Here is a 26,847-nt window from a genome sequence, read left to right on the forward strand (position 1 = left end):
TATACCCCGCTCTGCGGGTCACTACCGGATCTTCTCAGCTAAGACTCATTCTGGGTAATTCCCATTGCCCAATACTGTACTACCTTATCTACCTTCTATGGATATTACTTTTTCTCTCCAAAATAATAAAGTCTCCACTTCTAGCTGTGTCCCACACCACTGAGACTGCGCCTGCTGACGGTGAGGCTCACAGGGCTCCTCCCTGTGGGCGGTGACAACTCTCATCTCAGCCCAGGGTTCATATCCTTCCTTAAACATAACACTGTTGATGCAACTCCAATATTGCTCTCTCCTCCAATATTACTCTTTGCTTAACGGGGGGGGGGGGGGGGGGGGGGGGGGGGGGAGAATCAGACTCAGAAAGCAACCAACGAGGACACTACATTTTAAGGTCTGGGAAAACTTGTAGGAGTGAGAGTAACTTGCTCATGAGGCTGTTACTACCTTTAACCAATAAGCCTGATACTTTTGATGGTACCACAAGCTTGCCGGGCAGACTGGACTGACCATTTGGACATTTCTGCCGTCATTTCTATGTTTCTATGTTTAAGGGATTGTCTTAATACGCACATTAAGACCTTACTGCATAGCATGCACAAAAACCGCTTAACACACATGTTAAACTTTCTTGCATGTGTCCTTATGTGTCTTTGGTTTCCTAAGCTTATCCCTGGGGTTTAAGACATCCTGCCTTAAGCAAAAGGTTAACAATCAGCTGCCTATTGTTCTTTTCATTAAAAAAAAAGGCTGCTCCACAGTTGTCATTTAAAGTTTATTAAACATTAATTTAAATCATGACTGACTCACTACTAATTGAGCATCTTCACGAGTTTGAGTGCATTTATTAATCATTTTAACCAGAAAGCATAACAAAATGGAAAGCCAATTATTCACTATTATTCAGATCCCCTAGTTTCTGCACCTGAGGTCAACCAGTAGGACTCTACTCATTATGATTTTGTAGCAATAGAATACTTGCTGTGACCAGGGCTATGTTTTTCTGGCTGCTGAGAGATGGCAAGTTGTCCTGTGGTGATCATAGCCCCCACAACTTGTGATCTATTTAGCAAAGGGCTAATGACATTTCTTTATATAAACACAATTTTAATTAAGATTTGGTTAGTAAGCCATAGCGAAATTCACTGTGAAATAATTGTTTTGAAAACAAAAAATATATATTCATTGATAAAAATATTATAGGACAACATCTGTGTTTTCCATATAGTCATATCCTCATCATTGTAAGGCACATGAACATGAACTGGTTAATAGAGACCCTTTAGTGATCAGGCACATAAAAAATAAATCTATTGAAATAAGTGTTATGACTCTGGTTCAGGGGAAGTGTAGGGAACACCACCTCTGGAGTGCAGTGGGACGACATGGCGAGGCTGGTGCAAGGCTTGGACAGTCAGGTACAGAGTGCAGGCAATGCTGGCATCACGGCTTGGACTGGAAAAGCGTGAAAGTAAGACTGGAAGACTGGCATAGCATGCAGGTAAGGCTGGAACTCTGGAACAGCATGCAGATAAGACGAAAGCTGGAACAGGGTGCTGGTGAGGCTGGAACTCTGGAACAGGGTTCTAGTTCCAGCAGGTAAGGCTGGAACTAGAACAGAATGCAGGTAAGACTGGAACTCAAGAACAGGATGCAAGTAAGAGTGGAACTCTGGAGCAGCATGCAGGTAAGAATGGAACAGAGTGCAGGCAAGCCTGTAACTCAGGAACAGCGTGCAGGTAGGGCTGGAACTCTGGAACAGAGTGCAAGTAAAGCTAGAACTATGAAACAGCATGTAAGTAAGACTGGAACTCAAGAACAGAGTGCAGGTAAGAATGAAACTCTGGAACAGAGTGCTGGTAAGACTGGGACTATGGCTGGGACAGGAACAGACTAAGACAAGACAAGGCAAAACAAGGACAACACAGAACATGGCTGACTAACTGAAGTTAGACTGTTTGTATTTCCCAACCCACCCCTAATTTATAGGCAGGTGCCACTTTCACAAAAAAAAAAAACCCAAACCAACAACAAAAACTTTATTGAGTTTGATCAGACCCCTGTAGGCCACTACCAGACAAATAGCGAATTCACTAATACATTTAAAGGACATTAATTAGACACATTCCTACTCCCATAGCAACCTACAACTTAACTAGGAACTGATCAAAATTGAGATGAAGGCAGCAGTCCAGCAGCAAGAGGGGGGCTTCCCAGTCTTTTGCATCGAGTGTCACATGTATGATTTTTTACACACCGGTGAGAAGTTGTACATGTGCATGCGACGCAAAGAGCTCCTGGCTCTCAGAGAAAGAGTCCGATCTCTGGAGGCTAGTGTGGCAGACCTGGAGGAGCTGAGGCAGACAGAGAGGTATATAGATGCGACCTTCAGAGACATAGTAGCCAAGTCCCAACTTCAGACTGGCAGCCCTGGTGCTGCCTTGGAGGAAGAAGGTCTCATGATTGGAGAGCATCAACCTGGTGTAGCAGGAAAGGATCCTGTAGCAAGGACCTGCTCTCCAGGTGATGCACTGTCCTTTCGTACCGAGGATATCTCCCCAAGGCCTACTGCCCAGGAGAGAAGGGTTAGGTCGGCCGTCATAGTCGGTGATTATTAGGAATGAAGACAGCTGGGTGACTGGTTGGCATGAGGATCGCCTGGTAACATGCCTACCTGGTGCGAAGGTGGAGGACCTCATGCGTCACCTAGATAGGATTTTAGACAGTGCTGGGGAGGAGCCGGCTGTCGTGGTACATATGGGCACCAATGACATAGGAAAATGTGGAAGGGAGGTTCTGGAAGCCACATTTAGGCTCTTAGGTAGAAAACTTAAATCCAGAACCTCCAAGGTAGCATTCTCTGAAATGCTCCCTGTTCCACGTGCAGGTCACCAGAGGCAGGCAGAGCTCCGGAGTCTCAATGCGTGGATGAGACGATGGTGCAAGGAAGAGGGATTCAGTTTTGATAGGAACTGGGGAACCTTTTGGGGAAGGGGGGAGTCTCTTCCGAAGGGATGGGCTCCACCTTAACCAGGGTGGAACCAGACCGCTGGCGCTAACCTTTTAAAAGGATATAGAGCAGCTTTTAAACTAGAACAAAGGGGAAAGCGACAGTCGCTCAGCAGCACATGGTTCGGAGAGAGGTATCTTCAAAGGATACTAATGATGCATTAGAATTAGGGCATCCTGACAGTGAGGTTCCAATAATAAGAAAAGTAGTCCAAATGCCTGTAACTAAAAACTCACCTGAGCTAAAAAATTCTAACTTATCCCTATCAATTAAAAAGCAGAATGAAAATACAAACAAAAAACAAACTTTGAAATGTTTGTATGCTAATGCCAGAAGTCTAAGAAGTAAGATGGGAGAATTAGAATATATAGCAGTGAATGACAACATAGACTTAATTGGCATCTCAGACATGGTGGAAGGAGGATAACAATGGGCCAGTGCTATACCGGGGTAAAAATTATATCACAATGACAGAGAGGAGCACCCGGGAGGCGGTGTGGTGCTTTATGTCCGGAATGGTTTAGAGTCCAACAGGATAAACATCCTGCCCGAGATTAAATGCACAATTGAATCTTTATGGGTAGAAATCCCTTGTGTGTCGGGGAAGACTATAGTGATAGGAGTATACTACCATCCACCTGGTCAAGATGGTGAGACTGACAATGAAATGCTAAGAGAAATTAGGGAAGCTAACCAAATTGGTAGTGCGGTAATAATGGGAGACTTCAATTACCACAGGAACAATGGTGCAGGAAAAAGTTCTCACTTCTACAAAGTAGATGAAAAAATTGTATTTATTCAAAAATCGCGAAATAGCAAAAGTTCATTATGGCAACTCCATCAGTGATAACACAAAATCTCTTGAAGTCCCCCGACACGGTCCCGTGTTTCGCACTTGCTGCATCGAGAGGGACCACTATGCAGTAACAGTCTACAATATAATAACAAGGTGGGTAAATAGTGGAAACAAAAGACTACGGTGAAAACATTACACAGACTATCACATACCTTTAAAGTTAGTGTCCGGAGCGCAAGCTCCCTCAAGCTTGACAGCCATTTAAAACACAAAAAAAGGCGCGAAGGGTAACTTCTCGCGGGATGTGACTGTTGGCGGAGCTATTCTCTCAATAGAACAGGTGCCATTCTATGTCTTTATTAAGTCCTTTGGGAAAGACAGTATCGAGGGTGAAAATCCATCGCTGCTCCCTCCGACCCAGTATGCCAGGGAAGTCCCCTCCCCGAACAGGGCACGGGACAACTTCTAGCACTAGAAAAGAGAGAGCAGAGATGGAATGGCCAGATTGTAACCAATGAGTAACCAGGGGTTCATCCACTCTGAGGGACCTAATGTTCGAACAATGTTCGATCATGCGTGTCTTAATCATGCGGGAGGTTTTTCCAACGTAAAGGAGGGCACAGGGGCATTTAATGACATTAAATGACCCCTCTTGTGGTACAGTCGGATAAGGAAAAAAGTTTAAACACCCGTCCAGTCATAGGGTGTACAAATTCTGACAAAGTCTCAGTATGACTGCACATTGTGCAGCGCTCACAGGGTCTGTGCAGCCCTTGCGCACCAGGCCGATCAGCTGAACAAGAGGCAGCTGTATGAACCAGCCGATCCCGTAAGTTTCTCTCTCTCTTGAAAGTAAAACGCAAGGGACCTTGAAATAAATCTGTGAGTGAAAGGGCGGACCAGTGACGCCGTATCATCTTCACTAACGTGCTTCCCACCACAGAGAAAGGAAGAATACAGTTATTCGCCGTATCCTCTGATACAGAGGGGACAGCAAATAGCCATTCCCGATGTGTGTACAAAGCCCGTTTAAAAGCTCTTTTGACAACCCGTGCTGGATAGCCTTGGTCTAAAAAACGGGCAGACATCGTTTGAGCTTGAAGAATAAATTCAGCTTGGGTGGAGCATAACCGGCGCAGCCTAAAAAATTGGCCTGTGGGGATATTGTCTCTAAGAGCCCTGGGGTGACAGCTATTATAGGATAACAGGGTGTTGCGATCTGTTGCCTTACGGTACAGCGTGGTCTCAAAGTGGTCTCCTACCCAAGAAATTAAAATATCTAGAAATGCAATGTGTAGGATGGATGCTGTAATTAAATTGGATGTTTACATTAAGTGAATTGACCCAGTCCAGAAACATGAAAAACTGAACGTTCCCTCCTTTACGTTGGAAAAACCTCCCGCATGATCGAACATTGTTCGAACATTAGGTCCCTCAGAGTGGATGAACCCCTGGTCACTCATTGGTTACAATCCGGCCATTCCATCTCTGCTCTCTCTTTTCTAGTGCTAGAAGTTGTCCCGTGCCCTGTTCGGGGAGGGGACTTCCCTGGCATACTGGGTCGGAGGGAGCAGCGATGGATTTTCACCCTCGATACTGTCTTTCCCAAAGGACTTAATAAAGACATAGAATGGCACCTGTTCTATTGAGAGAATAGCTCCGCCAGCAGTCACATCCCGCGAGAAGTTACCCTTCGCGCCTTTTTTTGTGTTTTAAATGGCTGTCAAGCTTGAGGGCGCTTGCGCTCCGGACACTAACTTTAAAGGTATGTGATAGTCTGTGTAATGTTTTCACCGTAGTCTTTTGTTTCCACTATTTACCCACCTTGTTATTATATTGTAGACTGTTACTGCATAGTGGTCCCTCCCGATGCAGCAAGTGTGAAACACGGGACCGTGTCGGGGGGACTTCAAGAGATTTTGTGTTATCACTGATGGAGTTGCCATAATGAACTTTTGCTATTTCGCGATTTTTGAATAAATACAATTTTTTCATCTACTTTGTGGAAGTGAGAACTTTTTCCTGCACCATTGTTCCTGTGGATTTGTATATGTGCATGGTTATGCTTCTTTAGATTTCAATTACCCCAAAATTGACTGGGTAAATGTACCATCGGGACACGCTAGAGAGATAAAGTTCCTGGATGGCATAAATTATAGCTTTATGGAGCAATTGGTTCAGGAACCGACGAGAGAGGGAGCAATTTTAGATCTAATTCTCAGTGGAGAACAGGATTTGGAGAGAGAGGTAATGGTGGTGGGGCCGCTTGGCAATAGTGATTATAATATGATCAAATTTGATTTAATGACTGGAAGGGGACAGTAAGCAAATCCACAGCTCTTGTGCTAAACTTTGAAAAGGGAACTTTGATAAAATGAGAAAAATAGAAAAAAACTGAAAGGAGCAGCTACAAAAGTAAAAAGTGTGCAAGAGGCGTGGTCATTGTTAAAAAATACCATCCTAGAAGCACAATCCAGATGTATTCCACACATTAAGAAAGGTGGAAAAAAGGCAAAACAATTACCGGCATGGTTAAAAGGGGAGGTGAAAGAAGCTATTTTAGCCAAAAGATCTTCATTCAAAAATTGGAAGAAGGATCTAACAGAAGAAAACAGGATAATGCATAAACTTTGGCAAGTTAAATGTAAGACATTGATAAGACAGGCTAAGAGAGAATTTGAAAAGAAGTTGGCCATAGAGGCAAAAACTCACAGAAAAAACGTTTTTAAATATATCCGAAGCAGAAAGCCTGTGAGGGAGTCAGTTGGACCGTTAGATGATCGAGGGGTTAAAGGGGCACTTAGAGAAGATAAGGCCATCGTGGAAAGATTAAATGATTTCTTTTCTTCGGTGTTTACTGAAGATGATGTTGGGGAGGTACCCATACTGGAGAAGGTTTTCATGGGTAATATTTCAAATGGACTGAACCAAATCATGGTGAACCTAGAAAATGTGGTAGACCTGATTGTCAATTTAAGAGTAGTAAATAACCTGGACCAGATGGTATACACCCCAGAGTTCTGAAGGAACTAAAAAATGAAATTTCAGACCTATTAGTAAAAATTTGTAACCTGTCATTAAAATCATCCATTGTACCCAAAGACTGGAGGATAGCTAATGTAACCCCCATATTTAAAAAGGGCTCCAGGGGTGATCCGGGAAACTACAGAACGGTTAGCCTGACTTCAGTGCCAGGAAAAATAGTGGAAAGTATTCTAAACATCAAAATCACAGAACATATAGAAAGACATGGTTTAATGGAAAAAAGTCAGCATGGCAAGTTTTGCCTCACAAATCTGCTTCACTTTTTTGGAGGAGTTAATAAACATGTGGATAAAGGTGAACCTGTAGATGTAGTGTACTTGGATTTTCAGAAGGCATTTGACAGAGTTCCTCAAGAGAGGTTTCTAGGAAAAATAAAAAGTCATGGGATAGGTGGCGATGTCCTTTCGTGGATTACAAACTGGCTAAAAGACAGGAAACAGAGAGTAGGATTAAATGGACAATTTTCTCAGTGGAAGGGAGTGGGCAGTGGAGTGCCTCAGGGATCTGTATTGGGACCCTTACTTTTCAATATATTTATAAATGATCTGGAAAGAAATACGACAAGTTAGGTAATCAAATTTGCAGATGATACAAAATAGTTCAGAGTAGTTAAATCACAAGCAGATTGTGATAAATTGCAGGAAGACCTTGTGAGGCTGGAAAATTGGGCATCAAAATGGCAGATGAAATTTAATGTGGACAAGTGCAAGGTGAGGCATATAGGGAAAAATATACCATGCTATAGTCACACAACGTTAGGTTCCGTATTAGGTGCTACTACCCAAGAAAGAGATCTAGGCGTCATAGTGGATAACACATTGAAATTGTCAGTTCAGTGTGCTGCGGCAGTCAAAAAAGCAAACAGAATTATTAGAAAGGGAATGGTGAATAAAATGGAAAATGTCATAATGCCTCTGTATCGCTCCATGGTGTGACCACACCTTGAATACTGGGTACAGTTCTGGTCGCCGCATCTCAAAAAAGATATAATTGTGATGGAGAAGGTACAGAGAAGGGTAACCAAAATGTTCAAGGGAATGGAACAGCTCCCATATGAGGATAGACTAAAGAGGTTAGGACTTTTCAGCTTGGAGAAGAGACGGCTGAGGGGGGATATGATAGAGGTGTTTAAAATCATGAGAGTTCTAGAACGGATAGACGTGAATCGGCTATTTACTCTTTCGGATAATAGAAAGACTAGGGGGTAATCCATGAAGTTAGCATGTGGCACATTTAAAACTAATCGGAGAAAGTTCTTTTTCGCTCAATGCACAATTAAACTCTGAAATTTATTGCCAGAAGATGTGGTTAGTGCAGTTAGTATAGCTGTGTTTAAAAAAGGATTGGCTAAGTTCTTGGAGGAGAAGTCCATTACCTCCTATTAATTAAGTTGACTTAGATAATAACCACTGCTATTACTAGCAACGGGAACATGGAATAGACTTAGTTTTTGGGTACTTGCCAGGTTCTTATGGCCTGGATTGGCCACTGTTGGAAACAGGATGCTGGGGTTGATGGACCCTTGGTCAGACCCAGTATGGCATTTTCTTATGTTCAGTGTTGCCTTTTCATAGATAAAGTTGTTACTGTTTGAGTGCTGGCAGTTAGGGCTGTCTTGGTATGGGAGGTTTACTGTATTGTAATTGTAATTCCATTTATTCATGGCTTTCTGAGGGCCAAACCCACACCCAACGCACATTATAAAATGCCTATTTCCATAGAAATGCCAAGTGACTTTTTTGTAGAGTTTTCCAGTCGGCACCACAGAAGTGCATGCAAATATAATATGCATGTGGAAGTGATATTTTTGGCTCAGAAGACTTTACTATTGAATGTTCTTTTTTAAGTAAAATTTGTTATAAATACATAATTGAATTGTGTATGTCCGTAGAGGGTGTTTGTGTTTGGGGGGGGGGGGGGCATAGCATGTTTGCAAGTCTGTAAGGTTTGCCTAGAGTACCTAATATCCTTCCCTTGACCATGGAAAGGGTATTAGGGGTTGGTGGGTGGGTGTCAATTTTTGAAAATATAGATTGCTGGAGAGAGCTGGGCTTTATTTGAAGAGCTTGGGACAGAGACTAACTGAATTGTGGGTGGAGGGAGGAAGCACAGGGTAGCAAAAAGGCTGGCAGTGACCCTGGACTGTAGCCAGTATGTGTGTATGTATATTTGATGAAGAGGGAATGGAATCAGCCTGTGTGTGCAATCAGCCTGTACGTGTGTGTGGAGACGAGGGAGTGTAATCAGCGCGCGCACGCATGCGTGTGTGTGTGTGTATGGAGGAGAGGGAATGGGACCAGTCTGTGAGTGTGTGTGTGTGTGGAGAAGAAAGAGTGGAGTCAGCATGTGTTTGTGTGTGTAGGAGATGGAGTGGAACCAGCCTTTGTGCGTGTGGAGGAGTGGAGCTCAAAAGCAGCATGTGTGGGTTTATATGTGGAGGAGAGGGAGTAGAGCCTGTGTGTGTGTGTGTGTGTGTGTGGGAGAGGGAATAGAGTCAGCTTGTGTATGTGTGGAGGAGAGTGAGTAGAGTCAGGGTGTGTGTGTGTGTGTGGGAGAGGGAATAGAGTCAGCTTGTGTATGTGTGGAGAGTGAGTAGAGTCAGGGTGTGTGTGGACCCTTGTGTTGGAATGAAGTTGGCACCACCTACTGGAACGACCTAGTATGTCCTCACTGCCAACTGGCGGAGAGCATGTTGCAGAGACTGCGCTGGTGCTTTGCCTATACCAGTCCCTTTTCCCTCGGGTTGAGCCTTTGGGTTCTGGGGACCGGCAGGTCTTACGTGATGGTCTCTGGTGAAGACCAAGGAGAGATTCTGAGGATGGGTTGTAGTTGGGACAGAAAGGTAAGTAGGGAAGATTGATGGTCACAGGCTATGGTCGAGGCAGAAGGCAGACAAGGATGGTCAGGTCACAGGCTATGGTCGGTACTGGAGGTCAATCCAAGGGAAAGCAAGGCAAGACTGGACGAGGCTGAAGATGAGAAAGGCAAGGCAAGGCTGGACACAGGGGCAGCAACTAGGCAGAATCAACCTGTTGCTGAGGCAGTGAGAGGGGGTCAGTGGAGGCCTTAAATACACGGCTAGTCGCTTGACATCATCTGAGGGCGTCATGGACCTTTCCTGCTGTGGGCCCTGTAAGTCTGGCCAGGTTTGGTGGGCGCATCGAGAGGAAAAAGGAGCAGTGATGTCCTGCTGCATGTCGACGAGCTGGCAGTGTCCTGCCGCGCTTTGGGGGCCCAGCAGTGTGGGGTGAGTGAGCCAGATCAGGGGAGCAGCCCGCGAGCCAGCAAATGGAACAGTACCCCCCTTCTTAAGCCCCCCTCAGCAGGGTCAGAGAGGAATTTTCTATGGAAGCCTTTTCTGCCACGGGCCCTTTAAGTCTGGCTGGGTTCAGTGCACAAGTGCCTAGGGGTGCATTGGGAGGGAGGAGCAGTGGCATCCTGCCGCATGTTGATGAGCCAGCGGTGTCCTGCCACACTTCAGGGGACTGGCGGTGTGGGGTGAGTGAGCCGACAAACGTAACAGTGTATTTGTGGAGGAGAAGGAGTGGAGCCAGCATGCATGTGCCTGAGGGAGAAGGAGCTAATGTATGGAGCCAATTAAGCTAGATACTTCACTTAGATGCAGTTCCAGCACTGCGCTCTACATTAATGGCAGGGGTGGAAGGGAATTGGAACCAAAAGGTTACTAAGGGCCAAGAGTAACAGATAAGTATGAGAAAAAAAACCAAGTGTGAAAGCTTGCTGGGCAGACTGGATGGGCCGTTTGGTCTTCTTCTGCCGTCATTTCTATGTGTGTGTGTGTGTGTCTGAGAGAGGAAGCCAATATTTGTGTGTGGGTCTGTCCCTAAAAGAAAGGAGCCAGCCAGCGTGGGTGTCTATGAGCATGTGTGCGTCTGTGTGAGCATGAGGATGAATGTGTGTGTATATGAGATAGGAGAATGTTTGTGCACTTCCCTTCCCCTCACACTACTCCACAAAAGTCTCAGGGTGAACGGAAATGAAAAGTTCCCAGGTTTAGAGAGTGATTTTTTTTTATCCTTATTGATTTTAATTAATTGAGTTTTATTTGATGTGTGTGCTGTTTTGAAATATTGTATTGGTATTTGGGAAATTTGAAAAATATATTATATGAGTTTTTAATTATTAGATGTTATTCTGTTCATTGCTGTTTTGAAATATTAATTCTTTTTATTAGTATGGTTTTACTATTATGATTGATGTTTTATATTTCTTGATTTTATTGTTTGATGTTTTCTGAGGCTGGTGATGTTTCTGTTTTTTATTGAGGCACTACATTCAGAGTCTGACTTGTTGTGGTTTCCAGTTCAGTTTATGTCTCCACTTTTCCATTTATACTGTATTGTCACTTTATTTTTTATTTGGTGACGGTCTGTTTGTGTTCATGTGTGATTGAGATTAATTATTCTGCTAATGTGTCGTTTCTATGTAGGAATCTATAGAAGCTTAGGGGGTCATTTTCTAAGCCTATCGTACGCGACAGCTTGCCGGGGGCAGAGTCGGGGAGGCGAGAAGGCGGACACAGCGCTATCTTCCCTGGCGGCGATAAGGTAAGTTAAGTTATCATCACCAGTAGTGCGCCCAATAGCGCCACCTTTCACGATGGAGCTATTGGGTGCGAAAGCCAGCAGTGATAACACTGCAGTGATGCGATCGCTGCCGGCTTTCGCAGGCCTCCCCCCCCCCCGCTTCCTGTTACCACTGGATTTTCCATTCTCTGCGAGAATGGAAAATCCAGGCCTTAGTTTGTTCTGTTTTCCTAAGCAGAGGTATATTGTTTTTTTAGGGCCTGGTGTAAAGTTTTCAGGTTCACCTTTTCATAGGGTTGTAACTGTTTGTGTGCTTGCAGTTCGTGCTATTTTGGCATGGGAGGCTTATTATATTGTAATTTAGTTTGCTCATAGCTTTCTGAGGATCAAGTCCACACCCAACATGTGTTACAATAATCCTAATACCTTATGGGTTCCTAATGTCTTTTTGGCGTTTATGCAGGATTTTCTGGTTGACACCACAGCAGTGCATGTAAATAAAAATATCACAACAGCATGTATATTGTATTTCAAAAGACTGTACTTTGAGTGTCCTTTTTCATGTAAAAAATATTATAAATGCATAATTTGAAATAGTGTGTAGAGAAGGCCATAGTGGGGGGGAAGGTAGGGTACAAAGCTTTAAGATTCACTTAGGGTGCCTAATACCCTTATACTGACTCTGATTAGAAAAAGAATGCAAAATAAATGTTAAAAAAAACAGAATGCGTAGGGGCCAGCACAGTAATTGTTTGCACAGGGATGCAAAAAGGTTAGCACTGGCCCTGCACGGCAGTGCCCTGTGATGACACATTGGTGGAGTTCCCACGCCTCCCCAGTGGAGACCCTGCATGGTGGTGCTGTGTAGTGATGCTCTGGTGGATGATTGTGAGGGAGAAGGGAGGTGCCAGGGAGACAACACAAATATATTGGCTCCTGGGTGATGGAGACCATAGCTACGCCTCTGGCCTAGGGCAACTCCTGGAGCAGGAAAGGCAGCATGTAGTATGTGAATGTTTTTGGATAGGTGCTGATTAGTTTCATTTCCAAGCAAACTTAAGACTTGAAAAATGAGATAGCAACAGTTTTAAGACTATTGCACAGTATAGCATCTCTAGCCAGAAGAAGTATTTAAGAGGGTGGGGGGACTCAAGCCAAAGTGACATATCCACAGATCAGGTATACCCTCTACAGCAGTGGTTCTCAACCTTTTTTCTGTCAGGATACACCTGACAGATGGTTTATTTATTTATTTAACATCGTTTTTTATGCCGACATTAAAATACACATCATATCGGTTTACATCGTAATGAAAGGCTGAAATTACATTGAACGGGGGTGGGGGGAAACCATGAGAACAGTGAACAAGAGAATAGGGGCTCTAGGGAAGAGCCTGAGAAGTCAAGCAAGGAAGGGGGAAGAGGAGAGGGATATGAACATATTTACAAAATTGCAAATGAGTATGAATATGAGTATGAACATACGTGACACACTGAACACATGACCATCATAGGGCTAAATGTAAAAGTACAGTTTGCATCCACAGGAACCCCTCCCCCCCCGACCCACAATTATGGATGAAAAGCAGAATTATGACATTCCCCGTACAACTCACAAAAAATATATTCTAGTTCTAGTGTCATCTCAGTAACAGCAACACAAACTCCAACTACCAGGCTTAATAGTCCTACTTAAGAAAAGACAGCAGTTTATCATTAATGCATGTCCTCTTGAGAAAATACAACAAATAAGACTGATATAGTAAAATACATCACCTCGGTCACATACACAGAACCGACCTAACATACTCCCAGGATCTGCAATAATGCATATAAACTAATCTGCACACAGTTACACCTGTATTATGGAATGCACTCAAACAGTAACAACCATACCTATGAAAAGGCAACACTATAAATATTAAATCAGGCCCTAAACACCAATACACCTCCTATTAGGAAAACAGAACTAGCCAAGTAGCTATAGATCCCAACACAGAAATAATTGTATAACTATACTAATAAGCAGAATAAATGTTTCACAACAACTATGAACAGAATAATATCCAACAATTAAAAACTCATTAAAATTCTTTAAAATTCTCCAAACACCAATAAAATATTTCAAAACAGCAGACACATCACATAATATTCAGTAATTAAAATGGCAGTCAATCAAGAAAAATAAACTTAAAAAGCCACCTTTACTAACCCCCTCCAGCAGCTCTCCTACTCCTCTTCCATGCAGGCCAGTAGCACACACCAGAAACAGTAATGGCTGAAGCTCTGTACTCATGGTCCTCTTCCTTAGTGCCCACGACCAGTCTCTCTGTCTCTTACACACACCCATACCAGTTACACCCCCATGACCAGTTTCTGTCTTTCACACATACACACACCAATCATCTCCCGACCAGTCTTTCTCTCTCATACACACACACACACACAGGCTTCCCACTTCCATGTTCTATCTTACATATACAGGCTTCTCACTCCCATGCTGTGTCACACACCCCCAGGTTTCTTACTCCTATGCTAGCTCTCTCCACATGCACAGGCTTCTCATTCCCATAATCACTTTCTCTCTCACACACACACACATACCAGTCACACTCACATACCAGTTTCTGTCTCTCACACACTAATCATCTCCTGACCAATCTTTCTCTTACACACACACACACATACACACACACACCAGTCACCTTCCCGAACAGTTTCTCTCTCTCATAAATACACAGGCTTCCCAATCCCATATTCTATCTTACGTTTAGGCTTCTCACTCCCATGCTGTGTCTCACACACACCCGTTTCTCACTCCTATGCTAGCTCTCTCCACATGTACAGGCTTTTCATTCCCACAATCACTTTCTCTCTCACACACACACATCTCCCTGACCAGTGACTTCCATTGTCTCTCCTATATACACAAACACATCACCTCTCTGACCAGTTTCTCTCAATCACACACATGCTCTCTCTGACACACTTTACATAGATGATCTCAATCAAATGCTCTCACTTACACACAGGCTTTCAGTCACACATGCACACTCTCAATCACACATACATTCTCTCACAGACAGGCTGGCTGTCTCTCTCATTTCCTCCTCCCCCCGAGTACAAATGGTAGCTGCAGCAGCCTCCTCCTCCAGCCCCGGCAGGCCAAGAAAGAAGAATCCCATCGGCCCCGGGAGGCTAATTCTGCTGTCTCCTGTGCCAATTTCTGGCTGCTTCTGATTTTGCTTCAGGCCCATGCTACTGCTCGGGGCCGCTGCTGCCGCCGCTACTTTTTCATGCGGCATGGCTCTTTCTTCTTCCCGCGCACCCCACTGCACATCACTTCCTATTCTGGGCCAGGGTGGGGGCAGGTGTGGAAAGAAGAAAAGGCCCAGCCGCAGTTGCCAGCCTCCACTAACACTGCTGCAGTTCCCATCCAGGCTTGAACGTGCTGATAGCCCAGGCGGCAACGGCAGCAGTGCCTGCCTCTCGCTCGGTGAAGGAAGAAGGGGGAAGAGCAGCGGGAGACCGGTAGCACACAACACACCTGCCGCTGCTTGGCAACACACAGGTTGAGAAGCGCTGCTCTGTAGCATGATCCCCTGCTTTTAAATTGGCTATAAAGGACATGGTAAGAAAAGGTCCCAAGGATATTCTATGCAATTAAAAATTCCTGGTCAGTTTCAACCACACAGTAAAAACTACCATTAAAATTATTTGATAACATCATTTAACTTATTCTTCTATATGAATATAGGAGTGAAGTCTGGAATCTATACAGCAGGGGTGGCCACAAACAAGATTGATTTTCAGAATATTGTCAATGAATACGTATGTGATAGATTTGTTTACGATGGAGACACTGCATGTAAATATATCTCATGCATATTCATTATGAATATCTTGAAAACCAGGCCTGGTTGTGGTTCTTGAAGACTGGAGTTGGCCATCTGTGCTATACAAGATGGGACAGAATCTCAATATAAATATGGCACCTCCAGTTCTTCAAGGCACAATAAATACACAGAAATTACCCTGAAATAGGCCCAGTATACTGTATTTCCCTCACCATACAAATAAAAATATATATTTTCCAATTCCGGTATTATCTCAATAACAGCAACACAAAAACCTTTCATTGCCAGACATGTTGTGAAGTAACACAAAACCCTGTAAAAAAAAGTCACTCAGAACCTATGTTGCAAACTTGCCATACCATAATATTATTAACTCCCAGAACTCAAACAGCAACAATGCTATTATGAAAAAGCAGCACTGCAAATATTACTTCAAGCCTTAAAACAGTGGCTCCCAAACCTGCCCTGGGGTGGGGATCCTCAGTCAATTAAGCTTTCAAAACATCCACAATGAATATGCATGAAGTATATTTACATGCACTGCATCTACTGTATGCAAATATCTCTCATGCTTATTCATTGGGATGTCCTGAAAACCAGAATTATTCTGTGGCACTCCAGCTCAAGCCTGGAGTTGCCTAGCCCTGTGCTAGCAGAACCTCTTACCTTGGTTACACAACCAGAACACAGACAGACTCTCACATATGGGCCCACAAATTAGAAACTGAAAAATGCAGGCAAAAAACTGAAATTGGAAACCCTGCAAAGCCACACCCTAAGAGCAGTGCAACACTGGAGAAAGTGAAAAAATGCATTTCCACCTACTCTGAGCAAAATACAAAGACATACAAAAAAATGCACATTCCCAAAGCTGACATGGGGGTGGGAAGTAGCATGGCACTGGCACCATCTGTCCCTGTCACTCTTTCCCCAGTATCCTATTCCTAGAGACCTTCATTTTTAGTTTTTATTTTAAATTTGCTTGGGAATTTCAATGTTAAAACAAAAAAGAAATCCATGGAAAAATGACTTTTCCACTAATTTTTCTCCTGTGTGTAATAACAATGTCTTTTTTCCTCTGATTTGTTTTGTTACAATATGGAAATTCCCATAAAAAAATTAAAACTGAAAACGACCTTACCTATTATCCCCCATCAATCTTTCACCAACTTCCTATTCCCTCATTTCAACCCTCTGTACTCACCTCCTTCCCTTCCTCTGCCTTCCCACTTTGATCTCCACTCCTTTTGCTTCCAGCCCCTTACTCAGCTTCCTATCACTATTGTTTTACCACCTCCCCAGACCCATTCCTACCTTCACAGACTTGCCCCTTCTGATGCCTCTCACTTTCCCTCCAGGTGATTCACACTGCTGCCCAACGCCCCTCCCTCTTTATTTTTCTGTACTTTTCTTACCCCCATATTGGTTCATATTCCCCAGCCCATCTAACACCTCCTCTAATCAATTCTCAGACCCCCCCCCCCCCAAATCCTGATCAGTCTGTGCCCCCGCTCTCCTCCACCTCCAAGTTCTTGTTACGCGCCCATCACCCTATTTCCAAAACTTAGCCCTTCCTTCTTCCCAGAGACCCTTCTTGTACGGCTGTTCCCCGCCAAGTTCCATTCTTTCCCCCCTTTCCGACCGAAATGCCCAAGTTCCCGCTCCTGCCCTACTTCCCGCCTCCCCGCTGTTGTTCTGCTCTCCTCAGATGTGTGCAAAGAATCACGCACGTCGTTTCTCTGATATATGAAGCGCTGGAGCTCCTTGGAACCCGTCCTCCAAACAGCTCTGTTCTCAGCCACCCCAGCAGCACGAGCGGGGAGGCGCTCGCGCCAGTCACGGCATTCGCGCCGGGAGCGAGGTTGGGGCTTACGAAGGGATTTGGGCGGCGGGGGGAGAGGCGCTTGCCACCCCCGACGGTGTCACAGCTGCCGTGAGGTGGACCGTGGAGACCTGTGGAAAGTGGAGCGCGGAAAATGTGAGCTCGGTTGCGAGGAAAGGGTAGACAGACAAACAAACAAAAACCATGAGCAGCTCTTTCCCCAGGAACACGAAGACGGAGCATTTCAGGAGGGTCGCTATCAGGAGGAAGTCGAACCCCTGCTTGACCAATGTCTCCCAAGCCTTGGCCGTGTATAATGCGAAGAAGGCCGAAGACGCCAAAGGTGAAAGTGGAAATGAAGCAGGTAAATAACTTCAGATTTATTTACTCCTTGCGTCCTTCGCCTGAGGGGAAAGGTTGGAAAACTTCGCCTTCTCCCTCTTAAGTGATACAAACTTATTCTGCCAGAGCCCAGTTTTTTTCCTAGAAGCAGGTCTCCTATTTATGTTTTAACAGAAAATTCTTAAAACGTGTACAGGTCAAAGTTACATTTGTATCTGTTAATGATTTTTTTTGCCATAGGTGCGCAGGAAGAAGGATGTAGTCTTCTGACCGCCCGGCTTGGTTTGTGTACAAGACAAAGTGTAACGTGCTAGAACTAATATCTAATACATTACAACCATAGCTCACGTGAGCACCATATAGCTAGGGATAATTGTCCTGTATTACATAAATTTGCAAAGATTTCAAGATAAAGAAACTTCTAGGTAAACTGCTGAAAGTTGCTGCGGGAGGGCCCAGCCTTTCTAACAATCTTACTCAGTTTTTAAAGGCGCCGAGTGAGAAGCAACCAGGAAGCAGTCCATAGTTAACCGGAGATGTGCATACCGGTAGTTTATGAACTAAGATCCATATATATATATGCTCTATTAGCAAGCACTGCACACTGTTCTTAGTTTTCAGACTTTCCTAGACCACTTGTCCTAGAACTTTAGACATAACTTATGGTCATGGACAATTAGCAAGTAGAGATCCTACTATATTGGGTGGAGGTGGAGGCAGAGGACTATTTGTTAAATGTCGCACTTTGTTTTCAGTTTTTATTTTAACAAACATTTCTAGGAAAAACAAAATAACCGAAAAAGAAGGTCCTTAATTTTTCTGAGCATATTCTATAATTAACTCAACATTTTTCAAAAATATTCCTGGATTTATCAGTATAGTTCCACAATGTATGTGTGTTGCATGATGAGATAAGATTACATAAACTTACTACTAAAGTATATGGTAGAGCCCTAATATTCACTAAACAAATTGTTTAGGTGTTGGACTTTCAATTGAGTTTTGGTTTTTTTTTTCCTTTTCTTCTCCTAATAATATGACACTAGACACAGGACCTGATGTTCTTTATATTATTTCTGTTTAGGTGCTTTCACAGTAGAAATGTAAACTGGTTTATATCGTGTGTGTGGATATATATATAATATTTCCTGCCTGAAGACATCATCTAAATGTATTTTTCTCTTTATATGTTGAACATTTTCCATTTTATTCTAGCCAGGAATATAAAATTGAGAACTTTTACCATGAACTGGACTGAAATAGTTTCTATACTGCAGCCTGTTTATTCCAGTTCTGTGCTAGTTTCAAAAATCTATACAGAGTCTAAGATTCAGATTTAAGGATACGGTAAAATAAATACAAAGAAACCTGTAAGTCAACCTGCTTGTTTAAATTTGCCCAAAGCCTTAATTCCCTGCAACATCTGGAAGGAAAACAAACTATTCCACAAAGTACAATGCAAGCAAAAATTTGTGTAAAGAGAATTTTGAGACATTAGCCTGCTCCATAAATTTAACCTTTTTGCCCAAATGTTTTGCTTGTACAGTTTATCCATATATTTTGGCCAGATCTTTAAATCTAACCCCCAAGCCCGAAAGAAATACTAGTTTAAACCATACAAAATATGAAATATAGGTGTACTAAGGAACTCTATGAGCCAATATTTCTTACTTGATCAGGCAAGTAGTGAAATCTTAATGTGAATTATCAACTTTTTATTTTATTCCTGCCCGTACAAGGGAAAACATTTTATGCATGCCCTTAAGAAAAAAGTTTGACATGAAAGGATCTGTCTGTTGTAGTCCTCAGTACTTTCACTAAATTAACTCATTCAGAAGCATTTCAGTAAAATAACTTGAATTTAGCTAGTTTGATAAAGACTGTATAGCCTCTCATCCTGTTTTATCATTTTATTGTCCATCTCTGCACCTTTTCTTATTCTGCTATTTTATTTTTGAGATGGGGCAACCAAAACACCATGGTTCAATACAGAGGCATTATGAAAGTCTATTTTATTTTTTATTCCTTTTTGGATCATTCTTAACATTCTATTTGGTTTTTGAACATCGCTGCATACTGAGCTGAGGATTTTAATGCAAATTAAAATTATGAATGTTAATTTTATAAACTGTTATGAACTTGATATGGAACGACAGTATTTAAAATGGCTAAATAGTATACAAGGAATCCAAGATTCTTTTCCTGGGTGAATACCCAGCATTGTATATCTGTAGTTGGATTTATGCTTGCTTAACTTTGCACTTTTCCACATTAAATTTCATATGCTCTTTAGATACCCAGTCTCCCTCTATGTAGGCCTTGGGGGTGATTGTATTAGACTGGTTCAGTCAGCAACAGGTTTTGCGGCTCCATCTTTCCCTTGAAAAGAGGTCAGTAGCATAGTACTATTTATTTCAGGTCTCTTAGAAAGGGCTGTGAGTTCTCCTTTTCTTTTGGTCCCCATGCACAATGGTAGAACTCTTCTTAAGTAGTTCCCCACATGGATCCTTCTCTTCTCCAGGGATAACAACCAGGTATTTTTTCAGACATGTTTATCCTAGATTTCTTACTGACAGCTATCAGGCTCTCCCCCTGTGCTAATCATGATTCCAGGTATCTGCTGATCAGGGGATTAGTAAAGGCTCCCATGAGAGGGAGAGACTCTTATTTCTCCTTTAATTTGATGTCTAACTGTTCAGGGCCAAGCCAGAGCAGGAAAGCCATTCAGCCACAACCAGGATTATGCAGGTGTAACACTCCTAGACTGACTGACTGATTATCTTGAATAGCAATTAGTTTTTTTTTTCCCTGACTCTGGATATAGGAAGTCCCTTTCATATCCAAAGAAGAAAGTGGCCTTATGGTCTTTAATATCAGAGGCTCAAGACCTTACTTCCAATGTCCAGATTTCCCATTTTTATGTTTACCCTGAGCAGGGCCTGTTCTGCAACTCCTGGGCTCCAGGTAGTCCTGGGGGAATGCTGTGCTACTGCGGAGTACAGAATGTGTGCAGAATTTCCCCCCCCTCCCCCGTGCAGAACTACCAAATTCTGCGCAGAAAATGTCAGAGGAGGCGCCGTTCGTGCCAAAGATTAAGGCCCTGGTGAGAGTGAAGGTGTGTGGGGAGGGGGTGTGAGAAATGGAAAGGGAAGAGGAGGGAGGGGTGTGAGGGAGAGGGGGAGGCGAGAGAGAGTGTGTGTGTGTGTGGGGGGGGGGGTGCTTGAGTGTGAGTGCCAGAGAGAGGGAGCCTATATGAGGAGATTGTGGAGGAGTGTGTATGTGTGTGAGAGATTGGGAGCTCGTGTGTATGAAAAAGGGATCCTGTGTATGTGAGGGTGCTAGCCTGTGTGAAGGAATTGTGTGTGTGTGTGAGAGGGGATGCATGAGAGAGGGTCATACGTAGCCTGTGTGAGGGTGTATATGTAAGAGAGAAAGGGAGCTTATGAGGGTGTGTATGCAAGAGAGAGGGACCCTGTATGAGGGGATGTGTGTGAGGGAAGTACTGAGAATGGGGTCAAACTCTGGGAATGGTGATAGAGGAGAGAAAGACTGATACTTCACGCATATCCAGCATAGCTCTCTGCTTCAATGGCAGGGGAGAAAGTCTGATACTTCACGCATATCCAGCATAACTCTGCTTCAACGGCAGGGAGAATGAAGAAAAGTGGATCTACATACAGACAACAACCAACAAGGACTGAATTACATAGTCTGGGTAAACAAATAAGAATGGGTGTAGCTTGCTTATTGCAGCGGTTACTACCCCTAACTAATTGACGGGCTGATACAGTAAGGAGCGGTAGGAAGAGCTGCGTTAGTGCCGGGCGCACCCGCGTTTGCCGCACGCACAGTCCTCCTCACCTACCGCTCGATACTGTATTTAAATAGCTTGTAAATGCAAGCCGTGTCCAAGAAGCGTCTGTGAAGCGTTAGGCCCGCGCAACCCATTTTACTGTATAGGCGCTTAATATAGCGCCTATATAGTATCCTGGGTGCGCTGGTACCTGTCATTTCAAATGTCATTTGAAATGACAGGCACCAGGAAGTGGATCCCAACTTTAACCCATGAAAACCTAAAATCCCCTCCTCCCGAAGCGGCTCGACATGTACCAGCTTACCTTTTGTTGCTTTTCAGCCCTTTCAGCCTTCTCTGCCGTCCTCCGGAGGGGGCAGCCGGCGGCAAAAGCAGCTTCCATTGGTCCCCCGCGCAGGTCCCGGTTCTCCTGGCTCTCGATGATGTTCCAGCAGGTACTCCGTGGCGCAGTTCGGGCTCTCGGCTCCAACGGCTAGAGCCAGCGAAGCGCATGACGTTACGGCGGGCGTGACGTCACCCACCCGTTCATGTGCTTCATTGGCTTGAGCGCCCAAATTGACGGGCGCTCAAGCCAATGAAAGCACATGGACGGGCGCTCAAGCCAATAAAAGTACGCTTCGCTCGCGCCGTAACGTCATGCGCTTCGCTGGCTCTAGCCGTTGGAGCCGAGAGCCCGAACCACGCCGCGGAGTACCTGCTGGAACATCATCGAGAGCCAGGAGAACCGGGACCTGCACGGGGGACCAATGGAAGCTGCTTTCGCCGCCGGCTGCCCCCTCCGGAGGACGGCAGAGAAGGCTGAAAGGGCTGAAAAAGCAACAAAAGATAAGTTGGTACATGTCGAGTCGCTTCGGGAGGAGGGGATTTTAGGTTTTTAGGTTTCCTTTTGGGGGAAAGTTTGCCGTCTACCCTTACCCCTGCCTCTAACGCAGGGGTAGGGGTAGGCGATAAATTAGCAGGTTAAACGCACGGCAAAACTGCAGGTTAAAAAAGCGATAGTCGGGGCGCGCGTTACTGTATGGGAGGGAATAGCTAATTCGTTAGTTTACATCTAATATACATGCCGCAGGCGGAAGGGGTTACCCGATGAATTAAAGAGGCAGTAAGAATGGGTTAAAGGGGATAGTCTATCGCGGGTTGGACTAACGCGGCCGAAAGGTGAGTAGAAAGCGGGTTAGAAGCAGGGTAACCACGGCCGCACTTTACTGTATTGACCTGTGAGCTAGATATTTCACTTAGAAGCAGTTCCAACACTGCTCTCTACATTAATGGTGGGGGTGGAAGGGAAATAGAACCAAAAGGTTACTAAGAGCCAAGAGTAACAGATAAGTATGAGGAAAAAAAAAGTGCAAAACTTGCTGGGCAGACTGGATGGGCCGTTTGGTCGTCTTCTGCCGTCATTTCTATGTATCTATAGAGTAGAAAGGGTTGAGCCTAGAGTTGGAAGTGAGAGATATTGGTAGGTGGAGGAGTTGGGGGTTTGAGAGGGCAAAGTGGCCAGGAGAGTAGGGCGAGCAAGTGGAAGGAACACTCTTACAGTGAATAGAGAAATTCTTCTCAAAATATTTAAAATTCTGCATCTTTAAGTAACTTTTTTTTCTGTATTAATTTAAAATGTAATTACTTAGACTGTCATGTAAATTGTGTTTTGACCAATATAAAGTTTGCAGAATTTTAAGTTTTTGTGTGTGGAATTCCCCCAGGAGTAGCTTCAGGGAAACCAACGTGAATGTAGTATCTTGGATGCAGACCTACATACATCTTGCTCAGGATCCAGTAATCCAGTGTCACAAAGCTACTTTACCTCTCTTTAGGGAGGTTTAGAAGGAGGCTTTTAATAGGTGACCCTTGCAGGGAATGGATTTGGAGTCTCTTTCATAGTTAGTTATTTTGTGCCAAGTTTGGGAGGGAAGTTATGATCCATGATAGCTGAAGCAGGGCTTCTAGCACAGGAGTATCCTAGGACAATGGTTCTCAGCCTTTTTCCCATCATGTCACACCTGACAGACCACACTCACATGTGACATACTGCTCATTATAATTCATGGTGGAAATAAAAAAATAAAGGCCCAGTATTATTTTTATTGTTAAGAATGACACAAGGGAAAGATACATATTCTGTCTGAACAGAAATTGCATAAATAGTAAACATCCCACACCAAAACAGCACCAATTTCCAGTACTCAAACAGTAAACGCCTTAGCTTAAGAAAAGGCAATACTGAAAATATTACACCAGGCCTTAAGACACCAATACACTTCCTATTAGGACAATGGAACAAGCCAGACTACTATAGAGCCCTACACAGAAACTATACACCAGCAGAAAACCTCACCTGAATCACATGTGCTGACCCTCACCTAACAAAGAATAAAGAGACCAAAATGCATAACCAGAATCATGCAGACAAAAACTGAATTGGAAACCGCAACAAGCCAGAGTCTCTGTATGCAGTGTAACAAAGGAAAAAAAGAAACATCACCAGTCCTTATAAAACAAATCAAGAAATATAAAATCAATAGCAGTAAAACCATACTAACAAAAAGAACAGATTATTTCAAAACAGCTGATGAATGGCATATCCAATAATTAAAAACTCATATCAAAAATTTCTAGATACCAATAAAATAGTTCAAAATAGCAGACACAAAAGCCCAATAATGAAAAATGATACAAAAAATGTTTTGCTCTGCATACCTGGGAACGTTTGATATCCAGGTGCCCTGAGATTGTTTTGAATTGTGTCATCTGCAAATTTGATTACTTCACTCATTGTTCCCCTTTCCAGATCATTTATACATTTATTAAAAAGCACCGGTCCCAGCACAGATCCGTGAGGCACTGCACTGAAAAAGGCTGGCTATTTAGTCCTATTCTGTTTCCTATCTTTTTTTAACCAGTTTGTAATCCATGATAGGATATTGCCTTCTATCAAGTGACTTTTTAATTTTCTCAGAGGTCTCTCATGGGGCACTTTGTCAAGCGCCTTCTGAAAATCCAAATATACTACATCCACTGGCTCACCATTATCCACAAATGTATTAACCCCTTCAAAAAATATAGCAGACTGGTAAAGCAAGATTTCCCTTGTTTAAATCCATGCTGCCAGTGTCCCATTAAGGCACGTTTTTCTATATGCTCTGTGATTTTATTTAGAATAATTTCTACTTTTTTTTTCTTGGCCCTGAAGTTAGCCTTGCTGGTTTATAATTTTCAGGATCAACCCTAGGAGCTGTTTTTTAAAGATTGGGTTACGTTGGCCACTCTCCAATTTGTGTATAGTGAATGATTTAATGCAAGATTACAAACAGGGACCTTAATTTTCAGATTTTATTTTGCCTGCAAATTTCAACATTATAACCAAAAAAAGTTGGAAAAATTACTTTTGATGTAAAACACAGGAGAAAAATCAATGGAAGTCATTTTTCCACTGATTTCTTTTGTGTTCAAACATGAAATTCCCAGGGAAAATAAAATAACTGAAAACGAAGGTACCTAGTTACAAATTACTAGTAATAGATTTTTAGTTCTTTCTGAACTCTGGGGTACATAGGATCTGGTCCGATGATTTGCTACTCTTTAGTTTGTCAATTTGCCTTGTTACATTTTCCAGCTTCACCATGATTTGTTTGTTCTTCTGAATCATCACCATGGAATACAGTTTTCAGTACAGGTGTCTCCCTGACATCCATTTTAGTAAATACCGAAGCAATGAATTAATTTAGTTTTTCTGCAATGGCCTTATTTTCCTTTAGTGTCCCTTTAGCCGCTTGATCATCTAATGCAGAGGGTCCCAAACCTGTCCCGGGGGACCCCCACAGCCAGTCATGTCTTCAGGAGATCCACAATGAATATGCAGATGAGAGATTTGTATATTTTGCCTCCATTGCATGCACATTTATTCGTGCATATTCATTGTGGATTCCTGAAAACCTGCCTAGCTGGGGGTGCCCTAGGACAAGTTTAGGAACCACTGATTTAATGGTCCAGCTGACTCCCTCACAGGCTTCCTGCTTTGGATATATTTTAAAAAGATTTTGAGTTTTGTATCTACGGCCAGCTTCTTTTCAAATGTTCTTTTTGCTTGCTTTATCAATGTCTTACATTTTACTTTCCAGTGCTTATGCTTTTTTCCTATTTTCTTCAGATGGATTCTTTTTTTCCAAATTTTGAAAGCAGTTCTGTTGGCTAAAAGAGCCTCTTTCGCCTCACCTTTTAACTGTGCCAGCAGTCCTTTGGCCTTCCTTCTACTTATTTTTAATGCATGGAATACATCTGGTCCAGTAAAGAGTTCCAGAGAAGTGGTCCCGCAACAAGAGAGGCTCTTCCCTTGTAATGTCAAAGTATACAAGCTTTACAGAAGGAGCTTCAAGTAAGCTATTCCCTTCAGGTCCTAATGAATGGAATTAACTGATGTAAACAAGCTGAGGGAATCTAGTAGCTCTCAGGTACCCTGGTAAGTGAGTCAGATTTGGTTTGGGATGGAGTTCTCCTGCAGCATTATCATATAGACAAATATTTTAAGACAATACTCTTGAGATACCGAAGTCGAAGGACTGGCAGAAGCAGCCTTTGCCCTTCTAGTGGTTAAGTGGAGCAGCTATACACAAGTAGGTGCCAGGAGGTTTGGATGCTGGTCATGCTTCTACCAGGATATCCGTTCTCTTGTATGTACTACTAAGGGCTACTATCAATACCCTGACCGATGTCAGTGTCCTTAGCTAGACTGACATCGGTCAGAGACAGAGCAATATCTCTCGCAGGGCCCAAGCTATGGAACACGCTTCCAGTGGAATTAAGGCTAGAAACTAATCTCAAATCTTTCAGAAAAATGCTTAAAACATGGCTATTTAATCAAGCCTTTAAAGACGGCATAGGCTAAGCTCATTCTTTTAATCTTATTTTCACCTTTACTGTTCACATTCACAGATTATGGACTGTGCTAAGACAAAATTGGATTTTTATGCTCTTTATTTGGTTCTTATTGCTATTATTTATTTTTATTCGTTTATCTGCATTATTTTACCTTAACTTTCTACTCTCTTTATTTTGTAAAATGAATAGTAGCTTAATTTAGGTATATTGAATGTTATTGTTATCATTAATTGTATTGTCTTATGATTTATTCACTTTGCATATTTTTTATTTTATTATTAACATTATATTCCTGTACTTTGCTGTAAACCGATGTGATGGTAATTCCAAACACCGGGTTAGAAAAACCCAATAAATAAATAAATAAATGTGTTCCTGTTGGGAACCTGGATGTTTCCTAGACTGAATTCTGAAGGGTACAAGCAAGGGTTCTACTTCAACTTTCCCCCATCAGAGGATTCTTCTTTAGAAGATCCCTTCTATTCTGTTTTTGCAGCCTTGACTATTGAAAGACTCAAGCTATGAAGTGTTGGCTTCTTAGTGTCCGTTACAAGCTTCAGTGGTGCAAAAGTAGATCACCTAGCTTAGGGCCAGATTCATTAAGGCTTTTCTCCCCTTTTGTGTCTATGGGAAAACCCCTTAGTGAATCAGGTACATAGTTTGGAGCCTCTGTGAGTTCAGAGAGATCCATTCCTTCAGTATTGTCCTTTCACCAAGGAGATTGGGATGAAGCCATAATCTGC

General features: G+C 43.1%; 1 protein-coding gene across 1 annotated transcript in view; it reads left to right on the forward strand.

Annotated features, from left to right (window-relative positions):
- The first annotated feature begins 16,875 nt into the window (after positions 1-16,875).
- The window catches only part of FGD4 (FYVE, RhoGEF and PH domain containing 4), a 494,296-nt gene continuing 484,324 nt past the window's right edge, over positions 16,876-26,847 (forward strand). The window contains 1 exon segment of the mRNA XM_029600028.1: positions 16,876-17,437. Coding sequence (XP_029455888.1) covers positions 17,278-17,437 — 160 coding nt within the window. The 5' untranslated portion in view covers positions 16,876-17,277.

Source organism: Rhinatrema bivittatum, chromosome 4, assembly GCF_901001135.1.
Source record: "Rhinatrema bivittatum chromosome 4, aRhiBiv1.1, whole genome shotgun sequence".
Lineage (NCBI taxonomy): Eukaryota > Metazoa > Chordata > Amphibia > Gymnophiona > Rhinatrematidae > Rhinatrema > Rhinatrema bivittatum.